This window comes from Bufo bufo, chromosome 2 (assembly GCF_905171765.1).
Source record: "Bufo bufo chromosome 2, aBufBuf1.1, whole genome shotgun sequence".
Taxonomy (NCBI): Eukaryota; Metazoa; Chordata; class Amphibia; order Anura; family Bufonidae; genus Bufo; species Bufo bufo.
In genome coordinates this window covers 495,413,070-495,435,216 of record NC_053390.1, presented here as the reverse complement: position 1 = coordinate 495,435,216, position 22,147 = coordinate 495,413,070, and the positions used below count along the sequence as shown (strand labels likewise).

General features: G+C 43.5%; 1 protein-coding gene across 2 annotated transcripts in view; it reads left to right on the top strand.

Moving 5' to 3' along the window:
* The window catches only part of ELAVL1 (ELAV like RNA binding protein 1), a 60,142-nt gene that overhangs the window by 23,991 nt on the left and 14,004 nt on the right, over positions 1-22,147 (top strand). For both annotated transcript variants that reach the window (XM_040417795.1, XM_040417794.1), the window contains one exon: positions 1,457-1,560. In XM_040417795.1, the coding sequence (XP_040273729.1) occupies positions 1,457-1,560 (104 nt within the window). The remainder of the gene's footprint in view (positions 1-1,456; positions 1,561-22,147) is intronic.

The window sequence follows — 22,147 nt, the reverse complement described above, 5'->3', positions numbered from 1 at the left end:
GGGAAAAAGGCAGTGCACACAGAAGCTAGCTGTATTTTTACAACTGTCCTGTGAATAGCCAGTTATTGATTAAATGACATGGTCACTGTTGACTGTGGCATCCAAGGAGCTGAAGAGTCCTGAATCGGAGCTAGCTCCAATCCCAACTGTTAAATTGAGGTGTCAGATAACACCTACCGATAATGGTGCACACTTGGCTCATTTGTCTGCGCCTAACTTTTACAAAGGTTTTTTTTTTTTCTGTGAAGGAGCGGACACCAGCACTGTAAGGGTGCATTCACACGACCATATAAATGAATCCGCATCCGTTCTGCAATTTTGCATAATGGGTGCAGACCCATTAATTTCAATGGGGCTGCAAAAGATGCGGACAGCACACAGTGCTGCTGTCCGCATCCGTTGTTCCGTTCCGTGCCCCGCAAAAAAGATAGAGCATGTCCTATTCTTGTCCACGGTTGCGGGCAAGAATAGGCATTCTCTATATAGTGCCGGCCATGTGCGATCCGCAAAATGCGGAACGCACACGGCCGGTATCAGTGTTTTGCGGATACGCAATTTGCGGACCGCAAAACGCTTAAGGTCGTGTGAATGCACTCTTAATGGTAGTGGTCCCCCTCCCCTCTCTCGTGATAGGTGCAGAGTAGTTTCAGAATGTGTACTAGGGCCCCTTCACACAGTACTGTCATCTTCTGGTTTTTTTGGGTCACCATTCTGTGGTTATTGCAGAAGAAACTGGCTTGGACCTCCTATGGGTATGTCTGTCTTTGAAAAGGCCAAGCATCTGTTCATTGCATGACCAGAACAGAATTTCATCCACTGGATGGTAATAACAGCAGGCCTAGACCTTTAACCACAAGGATTCCATATTGGCAAACTGTATAACTTCATTATACAAAAATGTATATTTGCTAAAAGTGGTATTCCACTTTAAGCGTTTCACAAGGGAAGGTGTCCAGCAGTTTCCAGCTATGAGGTGTGCGCTGTCAGGTCAGTATGACCTTTTTTTTGTGTTGCTTTTCTTTAAAAAAAAAATAAAAAATGTTCTGTTTCATTTTGTGCAGCTTTTATACCAGTCAAAATTTATGTGGGTATCCTGTAGATGTAATTTTGCATATCTAAACCTGTCAGTGTGCACTGCTATGTAGTTTTGTTGCAGAACTGATCATGTCTACTGGGGGAAAACTATCCTATCACCAGTAATGTAACTGAGAAAAATAGCTTGCCTTTCTTACCAAATTCACCTTGCTACTCTTACTGATAAGTGTCAGGTTGCTGGAGAAACATTACCACATGAATGTGTGAGAAATACTTGGATCATCTTGGCAACAAGTTCTTATGTTGGCTAGAAAGGGTGGTGACTGGATTCACCTTTCCAGATTTTTCTGCTAGGGCTATTTTTTTTTTCTTAATTGTGTTTTTTATTTTGTTTTTGTTTTATTTTTTTTCCCTTTTGCAGGGCACAGCTTAGGATATGGCTTTGTGAATTACTTAAATGCTAAAGATGCTGAAAGAGCAATAAACACACTTAATGGATTGAGACTGCAATCAAAAACTATAAAGGTGAATATATATCTTATAAAACTTCAGCAAAGAGCAGAGCCATTTGATGGGATATTTTTGGTTTTGACACAACGCCTCCCATGGTTTTAGGGCTCTGCTTCTGTTCTCCCTTCTTGATCAAACAGGTATATTACCTTCTCCTGAACTATGCTGTTAACACCCTAAAACAAGATGTTACACGCTATTTAATTTTACAACCGTGAGATTGGTCTAAGGTTCAATTTGTTAATTTTGTCGATGGTAATTCTTTTCTTAGTACCGTAATTCTTTTATGCTCCTTTTGCTGAAAACATTGCCTTCGGATCGTGGTCTTCAAAACCAGATTGAATGAAAAAGCATTGGAGCAGATTTACTATAAAAAATATGGCAGTTTTTTGGCACAATTTGCACCTAAAGCCTGGCATACATGCTTTGCACCACATTTATCAAGTGATTTAGATGTTTTTCTAACCTTTTTATGCCTTGCCCTTCAGGGGGCATGGCTTACCAGAAATTGGATGTGGCTTCATGTGAAAATTTTGTAGGTGGGTGTAAACTTGGTGTTTCTTTACATCTGACAACAGAGCAGCAGATTGTCTAGAAGGAAGACAATCGTCTGCTCTCTAGGGGAGGGGATAGCTGCGTTTACATGCATCGATCTCCTCCAGAGTGTGGGTAGGAACAATCACTAATGCCATCGCTCTTCCCAATACTGACTCGTTTGCCGACAGCAGATTGTGTTTACGCTGCACATCTGCTGCCAGTAAACAATAATTTCTGTGTGCCCACAAATGATGGAATTACCCAATAAATAAGTGTTTTGCTTGTTCATCTGGTAATCGGTGATACATTTACACCGTCAGATAATGGCTAATGAGCGTCCTGTGAACGCTCATTAGTGATTCTTTGGGATTCTCTGCCCATGTAAGGGGCCCTTTAGACTAAACATCCTAAGGATGCGACAGATTTATCACCCAGCATCATCGACTGTGGTAAGTCTGAAGCAGTTTGCACTACATTTAAGTTTACACTGTTACTTTTAGACGGATCCGTCCTGACTTACATTGTGTGTCAGAACGGATCCGTTTGTCTCAGTTTCGTCAGACACCAAAATGCTGCAAGCAGAGTTTTGGTGTCCGCCTCCAAAGCTGAATGGAGACGGAACGGAGGCAAACTGATGCATTCTGAGCGGATCCTTTTCCATTCAGAGTGCATTAGGGCAAAACTGATCTGTTTTGGACCGCTTGTGAGAGCCCTGAAAGGATCTCACAAACGGAAAGCCAAAAGGCCATTGTGAAAGTAGCCTTGCTAATGGATGACCTTTTCACTGCCTCTTTAGTTATTGGCAAAAATACCAGTTCTGAAACTTGGAAAAAATGTTGGCACATTGACAAATTTTTGTTACAATTCTGGTGTAAATTTAGCATGGGGTTTATGATTTTGCCAAATTTATTTTGTGTGCCTGAATCATAAATTTGTCTAATATTAAGTCTGGGATTTGTGTTCTTAGACGAAGTTTGACAGTTTTAATAAATCTGCCCCATTTTAGTGTATGATACATTTGAATGCCTTTTGGCACAGCTCTATCCACTCTACCATATACTTTATTTTAAACATTCAGAAATTCAGATCCACGTGTGGATTTGGCAGCAAATTTGTCATTTGTTTTTACCCTTTGCATTGTTATTGTCTATAAGGCCTCATGCACACGACTATGTATTTTGCCATCCGCAAAAAATACGGATGACGTCCATGTGCATTCCGTACTTTGCGGAACGGAACATCTGGCCACTAATAGAACAGTACTATTCTAGTCCGTAATGCGGGCATGTACCCAATTGCAGTCAGTTTTGACTGCAATTGCGTTCCGTTCAGTTTTTATCGCGCGGGGGGAATGCGTTTGGCACTCCCGTGATAAAAAAAACTGAATGTGGTACCCAGACCCGAACTTCTTCACTGAAGTTCGGGTTTGGGTTCGGGTTGTGAGATGTAATTATTTTCTCTTTTATAACATGGTTATAACGGAAAATAAATGGCATTCTTTAATACAGAATGCTTAGTACACGGTCAATTGAGGGTTAAAAAAAATAAAATAAATTTAACTCTCCTCCTCCAATTGAGCGCGTAGCTGCCGGTCTCCTGTTCTTTCTTCAGGACCTGTCAAAGGATCTGTGGTGACATCACTGAGCTCATCACATGGTCCATCACCACAGTGATGGACCATGTGATGTGACTTCACCACAGGTCCTTTAGCCAGCAGCTCATGATTAAAGAAGTAAGAGATCGGCAACTACGCGATCAAGAGGAGGAGGTGAGTTAATATTATTTTTTTTTAACCCTCAATTGACCTAAGCATTCTGTATTAAAGAATGGTATTTTCCCTTATAACCATGTTATAAGGGAAAATAATACAGTGAATAACTGTCATCTTAGCAACCATGCGTGAAAATCGCACTGCATCCGCACTTGCAGATGCTTGCGATTTTCACGCAACACACAAGTGATGCGTGAAAATCACCGCTCATGTGCACAGCCCCATAGAAGTGAATGTGTCTGGATTCAGTGCCAGTGCAATGCGTTCACCTCATGTGTTGCACCCACGCGGAAATCTCGCCCGTGTGAACCCAGCCTTAGGGGGCATTTTTTTTTATGATTGCATTTTACTATTTTGGGATAATCTTTTTTTCGGTTTCTCTATTGTAAATATTGAGCTGTTCAGTCACAAAGGTTTAACTGTTTTTCTAGCTGTGTTATTGGTACTTTCAGTTTCACTTTGTGTAGGTCATCTAATAAACCTAATCTCTAAACTACTAACAGGTCATAAGTACTTATTTAAGCCACATTCTTATCAGTAAGATGAGAATTGAGCTATAACCAGGGTTTATAAGGTCAGAGATAAGGAGCTCGATATTTTTAATAAAGACCAATTGAAAAAAAGTATGCTTAGTTAAAAAGTACAATGCAATAATAAAAAAAAAAATTGCCACCAAAGGTGTATATAGGCTTTAACTTATTGCCTATCATCAGAATGGTTATCTGATCAGTGGGGCTCCAACTACTGAGAACCCCCACTGATCATGAGAATAGGGTCCTTAAGTCAATTTGTGATCTGTTACTTTCAACCTTATGGGACTGCTAAAGAGGAGTATAGTTATTTTATCGGTGGTGGTTCCAAAGCATGTAACTGCACTAATCAGATATGCTTATTAGAGTTGTTGCGATACCAAATTTTTGATTCGGTTTCGATACCATGAAAAAGTATTGCGATACTCGATACCATTCGATACCACGCGAAAAAAATAAACAAAAAAAGCCACGTGCATTCCTCATTTTTAAAAATGGCGAATCGCGCAGTTTTTATTTTATTTTTTCTGTTCCGGCATTCACCACCTAGATTTTTTTTTTATATTTTAATAGTTTGGACTTTTCTGACGTGGCGATGTAATATGTTTATTTATATATTTTATATGTGAAATTGGGAAAAGGGGGGTGATTTATACTTCATATTTTAGTGTTTTTTTTTTTTTTCACTTTTTATTTAATAACTATTTCCCCCCTTAGGGGCTAGAACCTGGGATCTTTCATCCCTTTTCCTATTCACCCTGATAGATCTCTATCAGGGTGAATAGGACTCCACACTGTCCCTGCTGCTCTGTGCTTTGTGCACACAGCATCAGGGATGTTACCATGGCAACCAGGGCTTCCTGGCTGCCATGGTAACCGATCGGAGCCCCAGGCTTACACAGCTGGGGCTCCGATCAGAAGCTGCCACTGCACCACCAATGAGGGGGAGTGGAGAGGTCCCTGTGGCCACTGCCACCAATGATTTTAATACTGGAGGGCTGAGAGGGGCCGGCGCACTGTGCCACCAATGATTTTAATGGGATGGGGGGATTGGGGGGGGGGGGGCACACTGCACCACCAATGATTTTACCCCTTTATACAGGAGGCGGGTACTAGCAGATCAGCGGCAGTTAACTGCCGCTGATCGCAGCTCCCTGTCAGGGGCAGGGTGCCGGCAATGCGATTCTGCTGCCGGCACCCGCCTCCTGTATTGTGTTAAAGACTGACTTTCACTATCAGGCCACACAGAGCGGCGCCCAGCGATGTCTCAGCACTCACCATTTAGTCCTGGGCGCCGCTCCGTTCGCCTGCAGTGCCCCATTACTGTCTCCTCTCCTGCTCCACATGCTGCTGATTACTATCGGAGCGATGGGAGGAGACATCAGCTTCACTAGTGGGCGTTCCTTCTCCCTGGCTGTAGCGCTGTCCAATCGCAGCGCAGGAAGAAGGAACGCCCACTAGTGAAGCTGATGTCTCCTCCCATCGCTCCGATAGTAATCCTATCATTGGTGGCGCAGTGCGCCCGCCCCTCCTCCGCCCCTCTCTTCTCATTGCCGCCCCTCCTCCACCCCCTCTCTTCTCATTGCCGCCCCTCCTCCGCCCCTCTCTTCTCATTGCCGCCCCTCCTCCGCCCCTCTCTTCTCATTGGTGGCAGCGGCAGCGGCAGCAGCACAGGGGGAGGGAGGACAGCTTCCTTCTCCCCGTGCTGCTGAGAGAGAACATGAGCGCGCCGATAGCAGCGCGCTCATGTTCAGAGATACTAGACTGCGCAGAAGCGCAGCCCAGTATCGAAAAAACGGAAATCCCGGTATCGTATCGATACCGGGACAAAAGTATCGATTGGGTATCGAAATTTCGATACCCGCAACAACCCTAATGCTTATCACCTATCCTGTAGACAAGTTTTTAAAAGGGTTGTCTAAGGCTACTTTGCGCTTTGTGCAGATCCGTCATGGACTGTTCCGTTCAGATAATACAACCATCTGCATCCGTTCAGAGCGTATCCGTTTGTTTTATCTATTACATAGCCAAGACGGATCCGTCTTCTTGAACATTATTGAAAGTCAATGGAGGACGGATCCGTTTTCTATTGTGACAGATTGTCAGTGAAAACTGATCCGTCCCCATTGACTTACATTGTGTGTCAGGACAGATCAGTTTGGCTCAGTTTCATCACACGGACACCAAAACTCTGCAAGCGTGTCCGCCTCCAAAGCGGAATGGAGACGGAACGGAGGCAAACTGATGCATTCTGAGCGGATCCTTATCCATTCAGAATGCATTAGAATGCAAACTGATCAGTTTTGGATCGCTTATGAGAGCCCTGAACGGATCTCACAAACCGAAAGCCAAAACGCCAGTGTGAAAGTAGACTAACTCTTTGTAACTGACCTATCCTCTGGATAAGTTATCAAAATTTGATCAGTGGAGACCACCCAGGACCCCTGCCGATCAACTGTTTGGGAAAGCCACGGCAATTCTGATGCCTCCCCCACCAATCGGAGGATAGGTCATCAGTTACAAAGAGTCGGATAAGCCTTTTAAGGTAGAACATCCCCTTTGAATGAATCTCCACCTTTTACTAAACTTGTAGTTTGTGTCCAGAATTCTATGCAGGTCTAATTTCAGAATATATTTTTATAGTGATTTGCAGGTTTAATTTTCAATGGACGCTTTCATCAGAAGGGGGTATTTTTATTATTCAGCATTCATACAAAACAATTTTGTAGATTTCACCCCCCCTCATTTTGGCAGTGCTTATGCCAATGAAAATGAAATGTAAAGTATTGTCATTCTGTAGCAGTCAACACAGATAAGACATCCACGTACACTACTAAAATCTGAAACTGCAACACCAAGAAGGACAGGCCTACGATTATGCAAATTGCGTAAGTAGCAGGTGTTGCTACAATCTGGAGATCAAATTTTTCAAGCAACTAGTTCTAAACTGTGGCCTGTGGGAGGGGATAAAGCCAGATTGAAAGCAAAATCGTGTGGTATGTTCTTCGACGTGCCAGTTATCTCCACTTGATGCAAACTGAGAGACTAGATTGGTTCATTCTGTGCTGCAAGTGAAATTGGACATCGTATCCCAAGCCCAGGGCGGTAAACCGTATTTAAACAAACAATCAGAAGGCATTTTGCACGACATTGGGCTGCAGCCTGGTTGTCCAGCAACATTGGTCTTGTGCCACTGCTCTCAAAGGCCATCACTGTGCTCAGCAAGACTGCAATGAAGACTATCCTTTTCAGCATTGAGTCACACTTTGTCTTGGACTGAATGATAGCCATCGACAGATCTGGAGACCACATGGGCAATGCTGTAAAGAGGCCTTCACGAGAGGACGTCACACCGGTCCTACTCCTGGATTATGGTTTGGGCAGCATAGTGTGCAGTAGCCAGACACCTTCATTTCAGGTACACTAGAAGCTCAACATTACATTGATTTTGGTTGTGGAACTTTCACAATAGTGTCCCAGGAGCTGGTTTTCTACAGGACGACAGGCTGAATGTTTCTTGTGCTACTGTGGCTATTGTGCTACCGTGGCTATTGTGCTACCATGGTCTGCAGTGTCTTAGTTCTCTTGAGCACATCTGTAATGTCATTGGTTGGCAATTACAAAGGGAGCTGCCAGCAGCGGATCTTGATGGTTTTTATGCCCAAGTGCATTCAGCGTTGCAGAACATTCCCATACAACCAATAAGACCCTCACTTATAGCATGCAAAGGGTATGTAAGTGTTTGTCTGCTAGTGGCAATCATACTCCATACTAAATAGGTCATTATGTTTTAAGTATTTTGTTCCCCTTTTCTTTTTTGCATATCATTAACGTGCATCAGTACATATTTCCGCAACTTTTACTTCTTGATGTTGCAATTTCAGAGTGGAGGAGTGTAGATAGGGAACCCCACTATCAGTTTACTTTTGAAGTGTGCAAAAAAAAAATAGAATATTCACATTGGTTGACAATACAGTGCCTTGAAAAAGTATTCATACCTCTGGAACATTTTTTATTTTATTTTTCCCCCAAGATACACCTTCTAACTTAAATGTATTTTATTGAGATTTTATGTGACAGACCCACTCAGAATAGCAAGCATGTGTGAAGTGAAAATAAAAAGCATGGTTTTCAAGTTTCTGTAAAGTGTGGCATGCATTTGCATTCACCCCCTTTCCCCAAGTCAATACTTTGTAGGACCACTTTTCACTGCAAATTTCAGTTGCAAGTCTATTGGGGTATGTCTGTGCCAGCTTTGCACATCTAGAGGCGGACATTTTTGCCAGTTCTTTGTAAAATAGGTCAAGCTCGGTCAAATTGGATGGAGAGCGTCTTTGAACAGCAATGGTCAAGTCTAGCCACACATTCTTTATGGGATTTAGGTCTGGACTTTGACTGGACCATTCTAGCACATGAATATGCTTTGATCTAAACTATTCCATTGTAGCTCTGGCTGTATGTTGAGTCATTGTCCTGCTGGAAGGTCAACCTCTGCCCCAGTCTCAAGTCTTTGCAGCCTCTACCAGGTTTTCCTCCAGGATTGCCCTGTATTTAGCTCCAGCTATCTTTCAATCAACTCTGACCAAGTTCCCCTGTCCTTGCTCAAGAAAAGCACCCCCACAGCATGATGCTACCACCACCATGGTTTACAGTGGGTATGGTGTGTTCAGGGCGATTGTGCAGTGTTAAAGGGAGTCTGTCACCTCCATATGGCCATATACAGTGCTTACATGGCTCTGTAGCACACCTATACAGGATTGTAAGGGTACCTTTGTTCTTTTCTTTAGACTTGCACAAGCAGGAAAAACGAAGTTTAATTCATATGCAAATGAGCACTCGCAAGTGCCCAGGGGCGGCGTTCAGTGTGTAGTTGCCCAGGCTGCTCTGCCTTTTCACTTTACTCCTCCCCAGCTTCTTCCTTTGCCCGTCCTCCAAGTCTCTTGCCTCATCAATAGGGCAAAGGCAGAGACTGGGGAGGAGTAAAGTGAAAAGAAGGCAGAGCAGCCTGGCACCTACACACTGAACGCCGCCCCTGGGCACTTGCGAGTGCTCATTTGAATTAAACTTCGTTTTTCCTGCTTGTGCAAGTCTAAAGAAAAGAACAAAGGTACCTTTACAATCCTGCATAGGTGTGCTACAGAGCCATGTAAGCACTGTATATGGAGGTGACGGACTCCTTTTTTAAGTTGTCCACCCCAGATAGCAAAAAATGTGAAAGTTCTAGGGGTATGAATACTTTTCAAGGCACTATATGTAACAAAAATCTTCTGTGGTAAAAGCATGCATTAAAATGAGCGTACAGTGGGGAAAATAAGTATTTGATACCTGCAAAGAATGGAGAGATCTGTAATTTTTTTTATCATAGGTACACTTCAACTGTGAGACAGAATCTAAAAAAAAGAAAATCACATTGTATGACTCTTAAATAATTTTCATTTTATTGCATGAAATAAGTATTTGATAACCTACCAACCAGCAAGAATTCTGTCTCACAAACCTGTTATTTTATTTAAGAAGCCCTCCTACTCTGCACTCATTACCTGTATTAAAGGAGTTTTCCAATATCATAAACGCCCCTCATGTGCCAGGCCCTTCAGAGTGACTATACTTACCCGGGTTGCCGCTCCTGGTCCCCGCACCACCACCGCTGCTGTTTCTCCCTGTACACAAATGAAAACATCCGGTGTCTGTGGGGGGGAGCCTCCCTAGCGTCACCTGTGATGCTAGGGAGGTTCGTCCCTGCCTGCCATTGGCTGCTCCCCCCGACACCGGATGTTTTCATCCGTGTATAGGGAGAAACGTCAGCGGTGGTGTCGGGAGCGGGGTAAGTATATTCCCACTGAGGGGCCTGGCTCATGGGAGGGCTGTTCATAATATTGGATAATCCCTTTAATTGCACCTGTTTGAACTCGTTACCTGTATAAAAGACACCTGTCCCCACACATTTAATTAGTCACACTCCAACCTCTCCACTATGGCCAAAACCAAAAAACTGTCGGACACCAGCGACAAAATTGTAGACTTGCGCAAGGCTCGGATCGGCTACAGGACTATGAGTAAGCAGCTTGGTGAGAAGGCAACAACTGTTGGTGCAATTATTAGAAAATGAAAAACACAAGATTACTGTCAACCATCCTCAGTCTGGGGCTCCATGCAATATCAGGAAGGAATCTGCTTCAAACTACACAGGAGGACCTGGTCAATGACCTGAAGAGAACTGGGACCACAGTCTCAAAGATTACCGTTAGTAACACACTACGCCATCATCAATTAAATTCCTGCAGTGCACACAAGGTCCCCCTGCTCATGCCAGCACATGTCCAGGCCCGTTTGATCGCCAGTGACCATCTGGATGATCCAGAGGAGGCATGGGAGAAGGTCATGTCATTAGATGAGACTAAAATAGAACTTATTGGTATCGACTCCACTTGCCGTGTTTGGAGGAAGGATGAGTATAACTTCAAGTACACCGTGCCAATCATAAAGCTTGGGGGTTCTTTTCTGTAAAGGGGACATGACTGCACCGTATTGAAGGGAAGATGGATGGGTCCATGTATGGCGAGATTTTGGCCAACAACCTTCTTCCCTTAGAGCATTGAAGATGGGTCATGGCTAGGTCTTCCAGCATGACGATAACCCAAAACACAGCTAGGGCAACTAAGGAGTGGCTCCGTAAGAAGCATTTCAAGGTCCTCGAGTGGCCTACCCAGTCTCCAGACCTGAACCCAATTGAAAATCTTTGGCGGGAGCTGAAACTCAATGTAGACCAGCGACCGCCCCGAAACCTGAAAGATCTGGGGGAGATCTGTATGGTGGGCCAAAATTTCTGCTGCAGTGTGTGCGCAAACTTGGTCAAGAACTACAGGAAACGTCCAATCTCTGTAATTGCAAACAAAGTTTTCTTAACCAAATATTAAAGGGGTTGTCTCACTTCAGCAAGTGGCATTCATTATGTAGAGGACGTTAATACAAACCACTTACTAATGTATTGTGATTGTCCATATTACTTCCTTTGCTGGCTAAATTGATTTTTCTATCCCATTATACGCTGCTCTATTCCATGGCTACAGACCACCCTGCAATCCATCAGTGGTGGTCGTGCTTGCACACTAGGAAAAAGCGTCAACCTCTGGTGGCCGGGACAGTGGGAGCTCATAGTCTAGTGCTTTTTCCTATAGTGTGCAAGCACGACCACCACTGATTGCCGGGTGGTCTGTCACCATGGAAACGAGCAGTATGTAATGTGATAGAAAAATGAATCTAGCCAGCAAAGTAAGCAATAAGAACAATCTCTATACATTAGTAAGTGCCTTGTATTAACGTTCTCTACATGATAAATGCCACTTGCTGAAGTGAGACAACTCCTTTTAAGTCCTGTTTTTCTATTGTAGTTGAAGTGTACCTATGATAGAAAATTAGACCCCTCCATTCTTTGTGGGAAAACTTTTAAAATCGCCAGTGTATCAAATACTTAATTTTTCCCTACTGTATGCTGGCTTCCTGCAGTTGCCATTTAAAAGAAGTCAGTTTTTCTGTGACGAGATACAAAACTATACCAGTAAATATCAGAAACTTTGAGCTTTTAAGAAATGTGTCAAAAAGGCCCTTTCACACAGGCTGAGTATCAAGCCAATTAAGGATATGAACAATCATTCTTGATTTGAGCCATGTTAGGCTACTTTCACACCTGCGTTAGGTGCGTATACGTCTGGTATCTGCACAGACGGATCCGCACCTATAATGCAAACGCTTAGATCCGTTCAGAACGGATCCGTTTGCATTAGCATGAACAAAAAAAAAAAAAATTTTTTTTTTTTTTGTTCATGATAATGCAAACGGATCCGTTTTGACTTTACATTGAAAGTCAATGGGGGACGGATCCGTTTGAACTTTGAGCCATATAGTGTCAACTTAAAACGGATCCGTCCCCATTGACTTACATTGTAAGTCTGGACGGATCCGTTTGCCTCCGCACGGCCAGGCAGACACCCGAACGCTGCAAGCTGCGTTCAGGTGTCCGCCTGCGGAGCGGAGGACAAACGTTGCCAGACTGATGCATTCTGAGCGGATCCGCATCCACTCAGAATGCATTAGGGCTGGACGGATCAGTTCGGGGCCGCTTGTGAGAGCCTTCAAACGGAACTCACAAGCGGAGCCCCGAACGCTAGTGTGAAAGTAGCCTTAATGAGTTGCCGATCATCCAACAAACTGGCCGATGCATGTTTGTAGGGTTATCACTTTGTTAATGCAGTACCAAAGTTTGAAGTTTGTCGGTAGCACATTGCCCTTTGTTTAAAAAAAAAAATGAAATGCTGGCAAACAACAAAATTATGGGGGATGAATGATCGTAGTAATAGCTGTTCATACTCGTACATCGGCGATCATTGCAATGCCCATTTGCTAAGTTTAGATACTGAAGTGTCAAGTGTGCCACAAGCACTTTCTTTTGGCACAAAATAAGGGGCAGGCAACCACATTGTGATGAAACTGCTCATCACAAGCAAAAAATCAGGCACTAACTATCTTTTTTGCTGTTATTGAATTCAGTGTAGAAATTGCTTAGAGGGGTTGTCCGGGTTCAGAGCTGAACCCAGCCATACCCATATTTTCACCCAGGCAGCACCCCTGATGATTGCATCGGAGCATCTCCTGCTCCGATGCGCTCCCTTGCCCTGCTCTAGATCGCGCAGGGCAAGGGCTCTTTTGTTTACAATAACACACTGGCGGGCGGAGGCTTCCTCCCAGCAGTGTGTTCGGTGACGTCACCGGCTCTGATGGGCGTGCTTTAGCGCTGCCCTAGCCGTTTTTTTCTGGCTAAGGCAGTGTTAAAGCCCGCTCATCAGTGCCGGTGACGTCACCGGGCTTCCTGGCAGCCCCATTGAGAGCCCGGTTAGTCACCGGAACTCCTGAAAATGCCTTTGCCCTGCTCGATTTAGCACAAGGCAAAGGAGAGCATCGGAGCATGAACTGCTCGGATGGTCAATTCGGGGGCTGCCTGGGTGAAAATGGAGGCATGTCCGCGTTCAGCTCTGAACCCGGACAACCCTTTTAAGTGCCCTCTTGTTGTGGTTGCTGTCAGCCAGCATGCATTATTTAAATGGAATCTGTCACCAGCGTCCTCCCTATCAAACAGTTTCATAGACATGTAGCTGTTGTTCACATTAATAAACCTTGGGATACTGGATTTATTTTTATTTTTTTCTTCGTTTTTGTGTTTCATTTTTCTTCCACAGTCTTCCTGGAGCCTTAACTTTTTTTATTTTTCCGTTGACCTATCCATATGAGGGCTTTTTTTTTTTTTTTTTTTTTTGTGGGACTAGTTGTCTTTTTTAATGCCACCAAATGGGTTAGAAGTGGGGGGGGGGGGAAAAAACATGCAATTCCGCCACAGTTTTATGGGTTTTGTCACTATGGTATATCCCTTGGTGGCAAAACTGACCTGTGGCCTTCATTCTCTGGGTCAGTATTATTCCAACAATACCACATATGTATAGGTCTTATGTCTAAATACTGAAAAAAATTATAAATGAAAACGGATAATTTTCTGTTACGCCATTTGCCGCATTGGAATTTTTTTAATATATTTTAATAGTACGGGTGTTTTTGGATGCGGTGATGCCCATGTTTATTTTTTATTTTTTAGTCTAAGGAAAGGGGTGATTTTAAATTTTTATATTTTACTATTACCATACTGCAAAAAGCAATAGGAATTTCAGCTCTAATATGCTGGGTTTCTTCAGAGAAGACCCAGCCTATTAGAATTAATTACCCTTTAGAGGCCATGATCACAGCATCTAAATGCTGTAATGTCCGCAGTCAACATTATTGCTGGGCTAGGACAGTAGCCTTGTGCCTCTATTTAAAACAGCAGAGACCCGCTGGTTATGGCGCCCGCTGCACCATGTAAAAAGGCCACACCAGTGCCGTATATGTACGGCATTAGTAGCGCAGGGGTTAAACACTTTTTTTTTTTTTTTTTTTTTTTTTTTTGATCTGAGGCTCCATTTCCATAACATCCACCTTATCTTAATATGCAAACTAGGCCTTTGTGCAATGAGTGTCACCATTCTTGTTGCACCCAAGGTCCACTCATTTCTGCGACCAGCCCTTTGCTGCTTTGTGACTGCCTGGCCTGGTCAGTCAAAGCAGCAAGGGAGTATATGGCCACAAAAAGAGAAGCTTGGGTGCAACAAGAGACACCCTGTTTGCACCAAATACCAAATTTCCGTATTAGGAAGAAGTATATCTCTGGAACCTCAGATTAACCAAAGAATACCAGCGTTTTATTCAGGTGAACGGTGACCGATTTCCCTTTGTCCGCCTTATTCTTATTGAGGATCTATTCTCCGCAATCAGTTATTTTTAACAATCTGATGTGCACAAAACTTTGGGCCTATTTAGATGAAATATTATTTGAGGGTAGACGTTTACTCGTTAATGTCTCCCTGTTAACCTGCTTAAATTCAGTTTATTTCTTGTATTTTTATTTTTTTTCTAAACCCTGATAGCATACAGTATAGCAGCATCTCTATGGATTGTCAATCTGTTTCCTTACTCATGAATGGGAAACCATAGTCCAACTACTGAAGCCTCATCTTAACGAATCCTTTTTTTTTCTTTCTGTGGAACAAACCATTCCTATGTGGTGAGTTGCCATGTTTATACATGCACCTTGGAGGCGCTGTCATGATCAACCCTATTAAACCAGGCATACTGGCTGGTAGAGCTTATCATGCTGATTAAAACAATACCTTTCTTTTGTCTGTATGCTAAACAGCTGCAGAGATGTGTTTTCACTGGCCCCTGGAACTCAAACCTGCTTGTTTGCATATGAATAAAAACAATGAAGCCTATTAGGTGGCATGCCTGGTTTAACCTTTTCGCTACATCATCCGTACATGTGCGGCAGATGTTGGATCTTTAAAGAGGACTCCTTCTCTGGAGCGGAGCGAGTGCCATAGATAGCGGGTTCCTGCTGTTTCATACAGCAGATACCCTTGTCTAATGTCTGTGATCAGCGGTAATGTAGATCGCGGACATTTATACCCTTAGATGCCACAGTCAAATGTGACCACAGCATCTGAGAAGCTGGAAACCCGCAAGCGTACTCTTCACATGCAGGAATGCTCTCCTCCCGTTGATCGGGGAAGGCGTTGCTTGAAGGCTATGTGCCTCTGCATTAGGCTTCCAGGCTCATTACTTGTATATTACAATTCAGGCCAGCAAGTGGCAGCACTGAATTGTAATATAGCTTCTGTATAGGACATTGGTGGCGAACCTATGGCACGGGTGCCAGAGGTGGCACTCAGATCCCTCTCTGTGGGCACCCGCACCCTGGAAAACGTCTAAGGTATACCAATATGCCTTAGACTCCTGCTGCCATTCGTCAGCGCAGGGTGCACTATGAACACCACAGGCAGAGCATTGAATGTAGGCAGGATATCATAGCTAAATGATGAAGTACATGGAAGATGTACTATATTGGACTGTAGTATTCAGGGTAAATGCCCATGTTGGCACTTCGCGATAAAAATAAGTGGGTTTTAGGTTGCAGTTGGGCACTCGGTCTATAAAAGGGTCGCCATCATTGGTATAGTATAATGGAGAAAATTCCCTTACCCTATACAAATTGCATTCTGATTGTGGTCCACTTGGGAACCTAAAAAAAAAAAGTTTAAAAAAAATATATAAAAATTCAAATCGCCCACTTTACCCAAAATAAAATACTTCAATATTAAAAAAAAGCAAGGGCATCGCCATGTGTGAAAACACCCATACTATTTAAGATATGAATAAACTTCTCCCATACAGTGGCGTAATGGGGAAAACAAATTTGTGATTTACCTCCCCAAAAAAATTTAAGTGATCCAAGTCATACACACTCCCAAAAAAATAAATAGGGCTACTTTCACACCTGCGTTTAGGTGCGGATCCGTCTGGTTTCTGCACAGACTAATCCGCACCTATAATGCAAACGCTTGTATCCGTTCAGAACAGATCCGTTTGCATTACCATGAACATGTTCATGATGATGCAAACGGTTCCGTTCTGACTTGCATTGAAAGTCAATGGGAGGCGGATCCGTTTTCAATTGCACCATATTGTCATTAAAAACGGATCCGTCCCCATTGACTTGCATTGTAAGTCAGGACGGATCCGTTTGGCTCAGTTTCGTCAGACGGACATCAAAACGCTGCAACGCTGAACGGAGGCAAACTGATGCATTCTGAACGGATCCTTATCCATTCAGAATGCATTGGGGCTAAACTGATCCGTTTTGGGCCGCTTGTGAGAGCCCTGAAACGGATCTCGCAGGCGGACCCAGAAACGGCAGTGTGAAAGTAGCCTAATACAGTAATTCTTGCAAAAAATCAGCCCTCGCTCATCACTGTAGACATAACCATGAAAAAGTTAAGGGGGTCAGAATATGACAATGTAAAGCAAAAATATGTTTTCTAAAGTTTTTTTTTTTTTCAGTATTAAAACACAAGAAAAACGACATATATGGTATCGTCTGTAATCAAACAGACCTGGAGAATAAAGAGCACAAGTCAGTTTTACTGCAGAGGGAGTGCTGTAAAAACAAAACCCGTAAAACTGTGGTGGAATTGCGTTTTTTTTTTTTTGTCATTTGGAACTTTAAACAATGGAACTCTATGGTGATGGATGCCACAGTATGGCATCTGTCTGAGGTGTCTGTTTAACATAGTTTTTTAAAAATATATACGTTAAACATGACTTAAAACACTTCCATTATTTTCATTGTTCTGCTCATCTAACAGAGCAGAACAACAGAACTAAATAGTGGTGGTGTGAACGGGGCCTAAGAGGTGGGTATGCAGGAAACCATTACTGGTCTAAATAACATGAAGCAATTATGGCGAAGTGATAAAGTCCAGTCCAATATGGCGGATCTTCCCTGTACTTTATCACTTGGCTATAATGGCCTGCTGTGCATTTACTACACACTGCAGCACAATCATCACATACCCTGCACTACATACATCAGTGTGAGATGTGTGTGATGTAGTGTGTAATCACACACTGCACTACATACACTACACATATCAATACATTGCTGCACCTTGTGGTGCAGGTCAGACTGGATGTCTGGGCTCCCCTGCAGTTGTCCAGCACTCCATTCCTCTTTATTTCCACGCCATGTTTGCTGGCGCAGCGCTGCTCCTGCTCTCATACATCGAGAGCCGACCCCTCCTCCTTTCAGCTCCTGCCGGCTTCCCTTGCTGCAGGGCTATAGAGCTTTGCTATTGGTTATTTCAATCACAGGCAGCATCACTGTGCTGGCTGTGCCTTTCCCTGTGCTGCTGAATGTAGGGGGAAAAGTCTAAGGCCTCTTTCACACGGGCGTTGCGGGAAAATTTGCGGTGCGTTACGGAACACCCGCCATTTTTCCGCGCGAGTGTAAAAACATTGTAATGCGTTTTGCACTCGCGTGAGAAAAATCGCACATGTTTGGTACCCAAACCTGAACTTCTTCACAGATGTTCGGGCTTGGGTTAGGTGTTCTGTAGATTGTATTATTTCCCCTTATAACAGTTATAAGGGAAAATAGCATTCTGAATACAGAATGCATAGTAAAATAGCGCTGGAGGGGGTTAAAAAAAAATATTAGATATATATCTATCTCTCAAAGGACGAGGCAGCACTCCAAATAAAGTGAAAAAATTGGTGGATCTTTATTCCCCTTGCAACGTTTCAACCGCTCAATGCGGTCTTTCTCAAGCATGGCCCTTTTTTGCTATATATATACCACCATCTTTTCACTTTATTTGGAGTGCTGCCTCGTCCTTTGAGAGATATATCTATCTATCTATCTTATCTATCTCTATATCTCACCTTTGTCCACTTGATCGCGATGCCCGGCATCTCCTTCTTTCTCCTTTACTGAACAGGACCTGTGGTGAGCATTCATTACAGGTCAAGGACCTGTGGTGAGCATTCATTACAGGTCAAGGACCTGTGGTGACGTCACTCCGGTCATCACATGATCTTTTACCATGATGACCCGAGTGACGTCACCACAGGTCCTTGACCTGTAATGAATGCTCACCACAGGCCCTGTTCGGTAAAGGAGATGCCGGTCATCGCGATCAAGTGGACTAAGGTGAGTTAAATTATTTTTATTTTTTAACCCCTCCAGCGCTATTTTACCATGCATTCTGTATTCAGAATGATATTATTTTCCCTTATAACCATGTTATAAGGGGAAATAAAAATGATCGGGTCTCCATCCCGATCGTCTCCTAGCAACTGTGCGTGAAAATCGCACCACATCCGCACTTGCTTGCGGATGCTTGCGATTTTCACGCAACCCTATTCACTTCTATGGGGCCTGCGTTGTGTGAAAAACACAGAATATAGAGCATGCTGCGATTTTCACTCAACGCAGAAGTGATGCGTGAAAATCACCGCTCATGTGAACAGCCCCATAGAAATGAATGGGTCGGTATTCAGTGCGGGTGCAATGCGTTCAACGCACGCATCGCATCCGCGCGGAATACTCGCCCGTGTGAAAGGGGCCTAAGGGCTCTTTCACACGAACGGATCCGGTGTGGGTAATCCGCTGCGTGAAAGAGAGCCAAGACCCGTTCCGGACAGCAGAGACACAGAGCATTAACATAATGATCCGTGCCTCTCTGATCTTTTTACTACAAAATCACGGTGACTGTGTTTTTTGTAGTAAAAAGATCAGAGATGCACAGGTTCCGCTCGTGTGAAAGAGCCCTAAGACGTATTGGTAAAACAGCCTGAATAGGCGTTTGACTCTTGTACAGGCGTTATTGCGAACTGAGTGTAGGGTTCATATGTCAGTTGTCCACTTGGGCATGTTCACATTTCTAAAGTTTTACATTCTAAATGGCAATGGACACCCAGAAAATAAATTACTTTAGGGTCCTGCAAGATAATCCTTGCTGTATAGCAGTATGTAAAAAGTAACAGGCATTTTATTGGGTACCACACTTCTGATTTTTATTTTATTATTATTTTACTCTTTTAGGAAAGTGTTTAATTTGTAGTTTCATGTTGACAGTCTATTTTTTCATGTTGACAGTATTTTTTTTCCCCCAAAACCGACACTTCGTGGTAACTTTTGTAATGCTTTTCCTTATCTGAATTATTCAGAGTTCTTTTTTCTTCGTGACTCATTGTACTTCATGTTGGGCTACTTTCACACTAGCGTTTTTGCTGGATCCGGCAGGGACCAGCAAAAACCCTTCCGTTACTGATAATGCAACCACCTCACACATTGGACCTGCGCGGCAACAGCCTCAATAGAGTCACTGGGCATGCGCCGAGCCCAGTGACGTAATAAGAGCGCTGTTGCCTCAGGAGCCAGAGTATCATACAGGCGCAGGCGGTCAGCGAGATTTCGGAGGGCAAGAAAGGAGGACGCAAGGATCGTGGGGTGAATAAATTACATGACGTAGCTGAGGGGGCGGCGTGGTTCGGCAAGGGTGTGGGAGTAAATTTATTTGAGTCGTCGTGCTGGGCTTGGAAGAAAGGCGGGCTGGGCACTGCAGGAGGGCGTTACTGGGCACTAGAGGAGAGTAATAACACCCCTCTGGGCACCTTGAAGCTTAATTAGCATATCAGAAAAATCGCTTTTTGATCTAAATGAAAACTTGAATAAAAAGACACATGCTGGAATAAAGGTACTTTATTGAACATTGCTATGTTAACAGTTTTTTATATGCTCAAAATAGGTGACAGATTCCCTTTAATTTTCACAGGAGGTAATAGGAGAAAAAAAATAATAATTTTTCTCCTGTAGGACTCAGAAGGGAAGAAGCACCATATGGCTTTTGGATGGCAGTTTGCTGGAATGTTTTTTCGCACAGTTTCACATTTGAAGCGAAACCCCCTACAATGGACACTAGGGTTGTTTCGGGTATCGACATTTTGTTACCCAATCAATACTTTTTTACCGGTTTCGATACGATACAGGGATTTCCATTTTTTCGATACTGGGCTGCGCAGTGTAGTATCACAGAACTTGGCGCTTGCTGCTATCGGCACGCTCCATGTTCCCTCAGCAGCACAGGGGAGAAGGAAGCAGTCTCTCACTGCGCCACCAATGAAAGTTAACTTCTAATAAAAATACAGGAGGTGGCAGAATCACATAGCCGGCACCCTGCCTCTATGACAGGGCATTGCGATCAGCCACAGTTAACCCCTCAGGTGCTGCAACATTTTGGTATCAAAACAACCCTAATGGAAACCCCCCAAAAGTGACTCCAATTTTGGAAGCGACAACCCCAAGGAATTTTTCAAGGGGTGTAGTAAGTGCTTTGACCCCACTGAATTTAGAAACACTTGGCTATGAAAAAGGACTAACAACTTTTACCCAACTTGTTTCCCCATATGTGGTCATAAATTGTAGTTTGGGTACACCACAGGGCTCAGAAGGGAAAGCGTCATGTGCACTTGAGGCTTAGTTTAGTCATTTATACAGCACTGGCCAACAACTGTAGAGGCTCCGAGGTAAAAAAAAACTTTCAAGAATTGACCTCATTTTAGAACCCACATCCCTCACAGATATTACCAAGGGGTTTAGTGAGCATTTTGACCCCACAGGTGTTTTGCAAAAATGAATGCACAGCAGATGTGGCATTTCGGTGCCCAATATGTTGTGCCCAGCTGGTGCAATGACTCACACGACACAGCTTGAATTAATAAGTGGGTTCTACTGTGTACGGAAAAGCCATAAATGTGGATGCAAACTGCTGTATGTGCACATGGCAGGCCTCAGAATGGAAGCGGTTTTGGAGCACAGATTTTGTTGGCATGATTTTCATGCGCTATATATCACACTTGCCGAGCACCTGAGGTTCCTGTACAGTTGAAACCCCCTAGAAATTACCCCATTTTGGAAATTACTCCAAGTTATTAAAAGGTGGATTGAGCATTTTTACACCACATATGTTCACAAATTAGCTAGCAGGGGACTGTGTGAAATGAAAATTTCAAGTTTCCACATATGCCATATCAGTGTTCACTATGCTGTGCCCAGCTGGAGACATCTAAGATGCACTACACTATAAATTTAAGTTGGTTTTACTGGGTGCTGAAATGCCATAAATGTGGACATAAACTGTTGTCTGGGTACGCTGCAGGGTTCAGAGGGGAAAGGACACCTTTTGGCTTTTTCAGTGTATATTTGAATGGTCTTACGGGCACAATGTTGCTATTGAACAACCTCTGGGGTAGTTATAGTACAGCCACTTTTTGAGAACCATGGGGTAGATTCATCAAACTGGTGTCAAGTAGAACTGCCTTAGTTACCCATAGCGACCAATCAGATTCCACCTTTCATTTTCCAAAGGAGCTGTGAAAAATGAAATCTACTTTACACCAGTTTGATAAATCTCCCCCCGTGTGTTTTTATTTTTCTGTCGATGGAGCTGTGTGAAGGCTCATTTGTCACTAGCTTTTGGTTCTATTTTGCGATACCTACAACATTTTGATCACTATTTCTCTCTTTGGGAGGCAGGATTATGGTTGAGCGATATACTGGTTTTAGCCATATACCATGGTATTAAGAAACAGCGATATGGAGATATCGCAGTTTCCTAATAACCGTGGTATTTTGTGACTTTATAGAAGTGGTCATGTGCGCTGACCTCTTCAAAATCTGCGGCCGCCCACCCCTGCATGATTGCATACAACCAGTATGATTACTGCCCGCAGTGGCTGCTCCACCTCGCTCCCAATATGAAGTCTCCGCCCACCGACGTCTAAATCC